General features: G+C 45.9%; 1 protein-coding gene across 3 annotated transcripts in view; it reads left to right on the top strand.

Moving 5' to 3' along the window:
- Window positions 1-740: 740 nt before the first annotated feature.
- The window catches only part of PDE6A (phosphodiesterase 6A), a 59,371-nt gene continuing 49,399 nt past the window's right edge, over window positions 741-10,712 (top strand). For 2 of the 3 annotated variants that reach the window (XM_019630082.1, XM_019630083.1), the window contains exons 1-4: window positions 741-1,370; window positions 8,652-8,804; window positions 9,480-9,569; window positions 10,208-10,348. In XM_019630082.1, coding sequence (XP_019485627.1) covers window positions 897-1,370; window positions 8,652-8,804; window positions 9,480-9,569; window positions 10,208-10,348 — 858 coding nt within the window. In that variant the 5' untranslated portion in view covers window positions 741-896. The remainder of the gene's footprint in view (window positions 1,371-8,651; window positions 8,805-9,479; window positions 9,570-10,207; window positions 10,349-10,712) is intronic. The other variant, XM_019630081.1, reaches the window with a different exon arrangement.

Raw genomic sequence — 10,712 nt, 5'->3', positions numbered from 1 at the left:
AGAAATGAAAATATTAACTAGAGGTTAGCTCTCTGCGTAGAAGACTAGGATGGTCTTCCTTGCTTATTTCCTATAGCGGACATGTATTTTGTAATAAAAGAAAAACTACAAAAAGTGTAATTATGAGGGCCCTCCGACTTCTACAATTAGAGAAGGGTGGAAATCTAAAGCTGGAAAAGACTCTGATGCAGACGTGAGATCAGGGCCGTACGTGCCAGTCTCGTGATGCATTCAAAGGAAGCAGGCTGAGTGGTGAGCATGAGACGTGAAGCCCCAGCTTGGAGATGCCCTGGAGAAATGGAGGGAGGGGATGAGAAGTGGGTGGGCGGTCCCTCTCAGCTCAGGCCAGTCTTGCCGTTCGTGGAGGAACGTGAACACCGTTATTAGGTGATTGTGATTCTCCAAGAGAAGCCAGACACATCTCCTAAGCAGTAAATGTAGAATTCTATGTCAAAGGTTGAGAAACACCCTACAAGGCAGAGAAAAACATCTACAGGAATAGGTTGTCTCTGTGCTGCCACTGTGCAGCCTCTGCTTCAGTGCCTTTTTTTTTTTTTTTCAGTTGAGCTCACTTCCTGCTCTGTGCAGAAATCTCTTCTCAACTGTTAGTGGACCAAGGTGAAAAGAGATCTCTCACCTTCTCCCATCTGGGGCCCAGCAGCAGTTGGCACATTCTGATCCTCATAATCCTTGTTCATGGGGAATATTAATGATTTAATCTCCCAAGCCCCATTCCCTCTCCTCTGTGACCATATCAGAGAGATTTACAGACAAGACCCAGAGAAGGCCAGGTGGAGCAGAACGCATGCTGAATTGGTTTTGCCACAGACGGCAAAACTGCCTTGGGAAGTCCAGCCTCAGCCCCTCCACAGAAGTAGCCAGTGGACTTCCCAGTCATGGCCGAAGTGACGGCAGAGGAGGTGGAGAAGTTCCTGGACTCGAATATTGGCTTCGCCAAACAGTATTATGACCTCCGCTACCGGGCCAAGGTCATCTCAGACCTGCTGGGGGCCAAGGAGGCAGCTGTGGACTTCAGCAACTACCACTCACTGAGCAGCGTGGAAGAGAGTGAAATCATCTTTGACCTCCTGCGGGACTTGAAGGAGAATTTGCAGGCTGAGAAATGCATCTTCAACGTCATGAACAAGCTGTGCTTCCTCCTGCAGGCAGACCGCATGAGCCTGTTCATGTACAGGGCCCGAAATGGCATCCCGGAGCTAGCCACCCGCCTCTTCAATGTCCACAAAGATGCGGCCCTTGAGGACTGCCTGGTGATGCCCGACTCGGAGATTGTGTTCCCCGTGGACATGGGTGTGGTGGGCCATGTCGCACACTCTAAAAAGATCGTCAACGTCCCCAACACAGGAGAGGTACCCTCTTCCCCATAAAAGGGAGGGCAGGAAAGCATTAATCTATGGGGTTCTGGGGTGCAAGTGAGGTGGGGAGCTGCTGGCCATGGAGACTGGACTGGTATTGATTTAGGGCTTCTCCTTATTTATTGACTTTTCTATAACATTTTTTTTAATCAAACTTAACAGTTGAGTATAAAAATAGTAAAAAGAACTGTGTATCTCTCATCTAAATTCACCAGTTGTTCACACCTTGCCACATCTGCTTTATGTCTCCATTTTTTCTGACCCACTGGGGAGTCACTGGCAGACAACATGTCCCTTTAACCCTCGACGCTTTGCTGTGTATTTCCAGAACAAGAACATTTCATACATATCCACAGTACAATGAAGAAACGCAGGAAATGTAACCTTGATACAATACTATTCTCTAATGCACAGTCCATATTCCATTTTTGCCAGTCGTCTCAATGGGGCCCATAGAGCACTGTCGCTTCAGTCTACTTGAATCTGCATGAGTTCCTCAGTCTGTCTTTGTTTTTCATGATGCGGATGTTTATAAAGTGTACAGGCCAATTATTTTGCAGAAATGCCCCTCCATTTGGGCTTGGGCTTGTCTGACATGTCTTCCTGATTAGATTCAGGTTGTGTGTTTCTGGCAGGAATATCACAGAGGTGATGTGTTTTTTGTTGTTCATTACATCAGGAGACATATGAGTATGATGGCAGTCTGTCTCATTACTGGAAATGTTAACCTTGACCACTTGGTTAAGCACTTGGCTCTTTCTTCTAAGAGTTCTGTGGGTTTCCACTGGCAGCTCTGACAAAGACCCCTTTGATCTCTGGGGACAAATCACTGCATGCAGTTCCCATAGCCCTCTTTCTGGCCAAGTCCCACTCATCTTGCAGAGCTCAGCTTAAAAGTCACTTCCTCAAGGAGGCCATCCAGATCCTTTTGTTATAGTCTTCATCTTAAAACCAGTTTTCACAATAAGCCCTGGAGGCCAGGGACCGTGCTTGCCTTGATCTCTACTTTATCCCAGGACCCAGCAGATGTCTGGCACAAAGCAAATGCTTGGTAAACACTTGCATAAAAGACTCAAAATCAAGGAATTATACAATACAGTTGACCCTTGGGTTTGAATTGCACAGGCTTTAAAAATCCATGTGTAAGTGGCCTCTCTCAGTTTAAACCCATGTTGTTCAAGGGTCAGCTGTAATTCCTTTAACACCTGTCTTACCCGAAAAAATGTTTGCCCCATGATGGCAAGGCCCGTGTGGGTCTCACTTACTGCTGCACTGGCCAACACAGGAGCCTGTGTTCGGTCAGTTCCAAGATCCAGCCTGGATATTTATGAGTTTGTGCTCGCCTTACCTCTGACCTTATTTCAAATTGAGGGTCTTAAGGTTAAAAGGATGGGATGGAGGGGGCTTTAGAGATCATCTCATCCAACCACCTTTATTTAATGAATGAGAAGCCTGGAGCTAGTAGAGCTTGGGAAGGGGCTTGCTCAAAGTCGCCAATAAGTTAAGGCAGAGCCAGATTTCACACCCATAGATGCGGGAATTCAAATGGGTCATGTTTTTGACTTGGGTTCCTTGGCAAGATAAGAAACATAGGCTTGGCCTCTGTGGAGATGGTTTTCTTAGAAACACAGTGGGCTGGACCTCCCAATGAGTTCCTCTCCCTCATTTCCCCTGGAACACCCAAGGACAGGGGTGATGGTTCTGCACCCAGGGGACTCTCCTGAGGACTCATCCAACTGGACTGGAGTCTGTTCTGTCTTCAAGTCTCTCTAGACTTTAATTGTAGCCAACATGGATTGTCACGGTCTTATGACATACTCTGATTATCCCCGTTTTACAGATGATGAAACTGAAACCCAGAAAGGTTAAGTAACTTGTTCAGAGTCACACTGATAGGAAGTGGCAGAGTGGGGATGCGAACCGGGGCACTCTGGCCTTATGCCCATGCTTTTCACTGCTCTGCTATTCCATACCTCCTCCGTATCTATAATGAGGACACAGTACTGGGACCAAAGGCCACTTCCATTCATAGGGAAGAAAGGTAAAACGTGCAGCTTTGAGGTCAGATCTGGGTGTGAATCATGACTCGGCCACTTTCTAAGAACGCGATTTTGACAAAGTATTCAGCACGTCGGAGCTCACTTGTTAATTTATACAATAGGGTGAGAATACCTACCTCCGCAGTGTTGTAGGATTAAACAAGAGAGTTATTTCTCACCGGGCGGGGTTCAAGGCACGTTATAATAGCTCAGTGCCAGCTCCTTGTAACTGTTATTACTGTTTTGTTGTTGTTGGGATGAATGCTGCACCAGGTCTGCCTGGGGTTTGGAGAAGAATCTAAGTTCCCCCTTCTGCAGCTTTCAGTTTAGTTTCTATTTGTAGAAAAAAACAGAGAACAGAGGTGCCCAGAGCTCCTCTGAACCCTGGTGTTGAGGGACTGAGTATCTAGGATGGGTTTTGAGTCTAAAAGATCCTGGCCTAAGAGTTTGCTGAGCCCCGTGCTAAGGGACAGCCTGCTGTGTCCTGTTCAGCCGCCCGTGTTCACTCTGAAAGTGATGCTTGTGTTTCTCTGAAGATTCCAGCCTCGGGCATGTCCTTGGCTGGTGACTCAGGCCTGGAGGGGAACTCAGTCCAGGCCAGCAGTCCTTGTATACTTGGCTTTTGTATGTGTTTGCTTCTCCTGCTGTTCCTTCCTGAGAAATCTTACTCTATTTGGGGCTCTGACCATGACTGGAGGGGGTGAGGAGGTTGGATGAAAAAGGAGGCGGAAGATGGTATAGGCTGGGGCCTGGGTTGTCCCTGAACCACCAACAAGTGGTACTCTGAGCCTTGCATGCCCTCAGACAACCTGGGAAATGGTTACAATCATGGCATTTTTGAAACGGGAAACCATTTTTGAAATGGAGAAGTTGCAATGTAGCTCCCCGCCCCATGCTCTAGCAAATTCCTACTCGTCCGTGGGATCTCCTCAGGAAGACTTGCCGTTAGGATTGCCAGATAAATTTGTTAGATAAAGGAATAATATTTTAGTATAAGTAAGTATGTCCTGTGTAATATTTAGGACATACTTATACTAAAACATAATTTATTTACCTGAAATTCAAATGTAACTAGGCATCCTGTGTTTATCTACTAAACCTGGCAAACCTACTTGCCATTCAATATTTATTTGTATATTAATTCTTTACCATCTCCTAGTAGGAAAGTCCATGAGGACTGTCTGTTCCTATCTGTCTTATTTATCATTGGTGTCTGGCACCTAGTCCAGTGCCTGGGACAGAGTGGATACTTAGTACAGTTTATTGAATGAATGAATAAATGGTGGCCCTTCCCTAGTCAACGGTGATATTATGCTCTATAATCAGAAATATATATTTGGTAGCCCTGATCCCTGACACAGGGCTCCCAAGACCTTTGCAGTTCCCTGAGTGATAGAAGTGTCTGATACAGAGCTCCTAAATCCTTTGGAATGTCCTGGGTGGTGAGTGTGCTTTTTTTTTCTAATGAGGCAACTCTTGCTGGGCCAGGATGGGGGATGGTCATCAGAATGACCAAGCCATGATTAAAAGCTTGGGACTTTCATCCCTACTTCCCATTTTCTGGAGAGGGGTGAAGGGCTGGAAATGGAGTATAATGAATCATGCCTATGTAAAGAAGTCTCCATAAAAATCTCAAAGTGTGAGGTTCAGAATGCTTCTGGGCTGGTGAACACATCCACATGCCAGGAAGGTGGCCCATCCTAACTTCATAGGGACAGAAGTGTGTTGCTCAGGACCCTCCTAGACCTTGCCCTGTGTATCTCTTCATGTGGCTGTTCATCTGTAGCCTTTTTTACATGATAAACTGGTAAACATAAGCAAGTGTTTCCCTGAGTTCTGAGCGCTGTTCTAGCAAATTATCCAACCGAAGGAGGGGATGGTGGGAACTCCAGTTTACAGGTGGTCAGTCAGAATCACAGGTGACAACCTGGCATTTGCTATTGGGGTCTGAAATGGGGTCAGTCTTGTGGGACTGAACCCTTAACTTGTGGGATCTGTTGCTAAGTACAGGTAGATAGTGTCAGAACTTAATTGAATTGTAGGACACTCTAACTGGTGTTGGAGAGTTGGTCAGTGTTGGAAAAAGTACCCACACATCTAGTGTCAGGTATGTGGTAGTAATGTGAGAGTAAAGGAAAACTGAATTTTACCTAGAAACCAAGAAATCCCATTTCTGAAGACTAAACCTGAGAGGACTGCTATTTCCAGAGACTCTTACATCGGTTGTCCTACTCTCTTGCTCTCTCTCTCTCTCTTCCTATGAGAATGGGAGCTCAGTACTCTAGGCCAGAAAGGAACCTTAAAGATAATTTGGTTCAACACCCTGATTTTACCAAAGAGGAAACTGAAGGCTAGAGAGGTTTCAACTACTGACAATATACTGATTGTCCCTTGAAGACACTCAGAGATCAAGTCCCTCCCACCCTGAGGCTCCAGGATACCACTCATCCCATAGGGGCGTCTACATTAGGGTTTGAATTGTGGGTTCGTGTTTTACATGGTGTCTTCACTATACTGTGAGAATCCAGTGAGAACAACCTCAACTTTCTTACTGGTCTTGGCATATCCAATGCTTCTCACAGAGCCAGTGCTCAGTAAATATGAATGAATGAATGAATGAATGAGTGAATGAATAAGTGTATGGACAAATGAATGAATGAAATGGAGCCAGCAAAGGAATTGTCTATAAAACAGGGAAAGTGACAGGGCTGATGTTAGAGTTAATGAGATAATATATATAAAGTGTCTGGCTCTGGGCCTAGCACATCATTATTATTCAATAACTAATAGATCTCAGCATGACATACAATGGAGCTTGGCACTGTGAATGTTTGAAAGAGAAACTGAGGAATCTGGGGAGGAAAAGCAGTGTTGCATTGCACTGGAATAAAATTAAACCCTTCATGGTGGCCTCTAAGGCCCACCTCTCTAACTTCTCTGCTCTACACTCTCCCTCTCCCTCCCTGTTCTTCAGCGACACTGGCCTTTCTGTTCCTCAGATCATGGCCTCTCCTGGCCGTTGCCTTCTCTGTGTGTCCCGCTTGGAATGTGCGCCCCATGCCTGGTTCCTCTGATCCTTCAGCTCTCAGCATTACCTCTTCAGAGAAGCCTCCCTGGCTGCCATGATGAGCTACAGTAGCTTTGACCTGCCATCCCCTCCTAACACCTTCTAGAGCATCATCTAGTTTAGGTCCTTCAAAGCGGTTACCACAACCTGAAGGGAGAATGCTTAGTTGTTTACCTGCTTTTTGTCTGCCTACCCCATTGGTCTGCTTTTCCGGTTTCACCAGGGGAAGAAGTTAGCCCCTCCTGTTCACTGCTGCAGCCCTAGGGTCTAGAACAGTGCCTACCATACTTCAAGAACGTGCTCTGTTAATGTTAGCTGAATGAATAAATGACTTGGGGCTTTTCCTAAATGGGTGTCTGAGTCCTGGGCTTTAAAATAAATAGTTTGAGCCACATAGCTTCTAAGGCCCCTTCTGCCTCTGAAAATCTTAGGTTCTGTGACATGGTTGTTTAGAGGATTTCATATGCTGAAAATACAAGGATGACAATGATTGTGCAAACGCCAGTCAATTGGTTGTGGAATTATTTGTGAGGCGAGTTCCAGGGCTGAGAGCTCAGCGGGAAAGAGGGTTGTGGTAGATCTAGTAACATCTGGCTCAGATCCAGGTGAAATTTAAGTATTGCTTTCCCTGGTAAAGGTAAATATTGCAAGACTGAAGTGACCTCAGAAAGGAACCTGAGCTTGCCCCACCCAGACCGGGGTTCAGGGACACATCAGTGTCCTTAGAGAATGACATGAAAAACACTTTGCCGCTAATGCTTCTTTAGAGATTTTGCTTAATCCCCCAATGCTAATTCAAGCACAGACAAGGCTTATCTTAATTCCTTTGCCCTTCACCTGGTTTGAGATAGCTTCATTGAAAACAATGCTGTTGCCAGTTTATTGAATTCCACTCCAAGTGGAAGAATTCCATAGATGCATCTGTTCTGTATCGTGGGAAAGGTTCTGCACACTCATAGCTTGCAGAGCTCTCTCAGTTGGCTCTGTGAAATACATTTCCATCCTCAAAACAGCATGAACTGTGCATGTCTGGGCTGGCTTGTGTCCCAAGCAATGCTGACAGTTGGGAAACCTCACACGGCTACCAGGTAACAGAAAGGTGGATTCTTTTGGATTTAGGGCAACAATTCAGGATCTGTCCCCTCCTTCTGACCACATGGACTGCACTGCCCTGTACTGGCCTCCTAGGCTGCTTTAGGGGTAGAGTGTGTGTGTGTGTGGAGGGGGGCGGGGGATACGGTGGGGTGGGGGGATTCTCCTCTGTACTCTCAGAGCTTTCAGCCAACCCCTATGTCGTGTACTACTATTATTGGTTTTGCTGTGAGCTGACCTGAAAGTTGGTCTCTCTTGTATCCTCAGTGTTTAGCATAAGACCTGGTGAAGCGTGGGGCTCCCATTAAGATCTGTGGAATGGGGGTATCCATTGGACTGTCTGTGTGGAGCTAGAACTAGATTGTTAAAAAAGCTGAAAGTAATACGTTCTTTTGTTCAATGACCTGGACCCAGGTCTAACCTCCTCCAGGCTTCCCCGAAAAGCAGCAGAGCTGAGAGCAGGTTTTGGAATCAACCCCCCACCCCCACCCCCACCCTATACACACACACACACACACACACACGTAAGAAGTAACACTAACCTTCTTGAGTTTTAAGTCCTCTTCTAGAAGATGGGCTACTGACAGTCTCTATCTCAGGTTACTGGGAAGATTAAAGTGAGATTTTGCAGGTAAAGTGCCAGGCATAATGCCTGCTAAGCAATTGTGATTTTTATACTCACAAAGGTCTTTTCCTCACTCAAGCCTCTATTTTGGGCTTAACTGTCATCACCTCAAGAGAGCCTTCTCTAAACTTTCCGCCCCAGGCAGTCAACCACCCATACCCTCCTCCCAGGCCCCCTACAGTGCTTTGCTCACATCTCCTCCTTAGCCCTCAGTAGGCTGACTCTCAAACTTTCTTCTTCTATTGGACTTTAGAGGCTTCCAGGGCAGAAATCCTCTCTGACTGCCTTGCCCCTACTGAAGGGGAGGAGATGGAAATGTCTTCATTCTCTTGTCAACAAGAGAATAGCTAGCCCCCTCACCCAACCCGCTACCATGGGCACACGGTGCTCTGGTTGTTTTCTTGTCTTTGCTCTTCATTTGCTCGCCCATGCTTATCTCTGTCTTCCTTCAGGATGAGCATTTCTGTGATTTCGTGGACAACCTCACAGAGTACCAGACCAAGAACATCTTGGCTTCCCCCATAATGAATGGGAAGGACGTGGTGGCCATAATCATGGCCGTGAATAAAGTGGATGGGCCCCACTTCACCAAGAGAGACGAAGAGGTAAGAGCGCTTGAGAAACTGCTGGGGTGGCCGTGCCAGCACGTTCTCCTGGCTCAGGAAGTCCTCGGAACCTTGCTCTTTGGCCTGGCTTCCCCATCTGCAAGACAAGGGGGTCAGTCTGATGCTCTCTAAGGGAGGGAGGTCAGAATAATGGTTAAGACATTGGCCTTTTGGAGCCAAGAACATAGGGACGATTATTCTGGCTCTGCTATTAATGGTATCTAGCTGACTTGGGCAAGTTACTTAATTTCTCTGAACCTCTGTTTTCTTATTTGTAAGAAATAGTTACGAGGGACTTCCCCTAGCTCGGTGTCTGATTCCTGGGCTTTAAAATAAACAGTTTTAAAACGGGGATGATTTTACAACCTCTAGCTTTTGGAGTAACTTGTGGTGATCAGGTAATATAGCATACGCGTACATAAATGACTTATCACGGGGACTGCAAAATAAATAATAGCTATTTTTCATTAATACACCCCTATTGACATTGACATTCTACATTCTGTGTTTTATACTCCTGTAATGCAACATTTTATGTGTCAGCATTCTATGACTTAGCTGCTCAAATTGCCTCTGATGAAGCTTTAAAAATGTTCAGACATTTCCTGGCGGTAGACGTGGCCAGGGGAGGGGTTTCTCTTCATCTTTTTCCTCTCATTGCTGTTCGATTTTCAGATTCTTCTCAAGTATCTCAATTTTGCAAATCTAATTATGAAGGTGTTCCACCTGAGTTACCTGCACAACTGTGAGACTCGGCGTGGCCAGGTAAAGTGTGTGGTTCAAGGGAATGAACTGGGCACATCCTTTCACTGAAGCATTGATGTGGTCAGGCTGAAAAGGTGGGTGGAAATAAAAGTGCCTGGCAACCAGCCTACAGTCCCTCCCCAGAATCCCTGGTGTTATGAGGTAGTGGATGTTTGTAAAGCTATATTCCAGAGTGATTATCTGCACAAGTTTTCAAGTCAGACAGCTTGGGTTTGAATCCCGGCTAAGCCATGTATTCGCTCTAAGACCCTGAGCAAATCACTTAGTCTCTCCAAACATCAGTCCCCCCATTTGAACAATGGAGATAATTATGGTTCCACCTTCAAAAGATTATCATCAATAGTAAATGAGATCATGTATGTAGAGCACTTGTACTCAATGTTTGTTATCATTATTCTCTTTAACAATCTATGAGATAAAAGAAATGGAAGGAGTTGTAGGCTGGTGAGCTATTTCACCTCCCTGAACCTCAGTTTCTCCATCTATAAAATGGGGATAGTTATCCTTCTCTATCTCAGGGTTACTGTGAGAGTTAAATGAGATAAACTCTAGAGAACTTACAGAGTGGCTGTTATTCTCTAGGTAGTGAGCTCCTGCTTTGTGCCTCAAAAACTTTGACTGTGTTTTTGTTTCTTCAGATACTGCTGTGGTCTGGGAGCAAAGTCTTCGAAGAGCTTACGGACATTGAGAGACAGTTCCACAAAGCCCTGTACACAGTCCGGGCCTTCCTCAACTGCGACAGATACTCAGTGGGACTCTTAGACATGACCAAGCAGAAGGTGAGAAAGGAGTGGACCTTTCCAAGAATGGGCTAAATATACACAGAGAGGATCCCAGACTGGTATCACCCATTCAGTTGCACAAGAAAGAGGCTGGGAGGGTGTGGATAGCTGTGCCAAGTTTTTCACACTTTTATGCTAAAGAGAGGAGCACTAACCTTTAAAAGAGAAAAGTCAATCTAGGGCTCAGGTGAGTCAAAACAATCCGTATCTGGGCTGGCCGAGTGGCGCAGTGGTTAAGAGCTGGCTTGGGACGCCAGAGGGCCACAGTTCGGATCCCACATATGAGGACCAGTGACACTGCCCTCTACAGCTAAGATGCTGAACAACAGCTCAACCTGGAGCTGGGCTGCCGTGAGTCACC

Source organism: Hipposideros armiger, unplaced genomic scaffold (genome assembly GCF_001890085.2).
Source record: "Hipposideros armiger isolate ML-2016 unplaced genomic scaffold, ASM189008v1 scaffold_888, whole genome shotgun sequence".
NCBI classification, from domain to species: domain Eukaryota; kingdom Metazoa; phylum Chordata; class Mammalia; order Chiroptera; family Hipposideridae; genus Hipposideros; species Hipposideros armiger.
The sequence above is the reverse complement of the archived record's forward strand: the minus strand, read 5'-3'. Positions and strand labels throughout refer to the sequence as shown.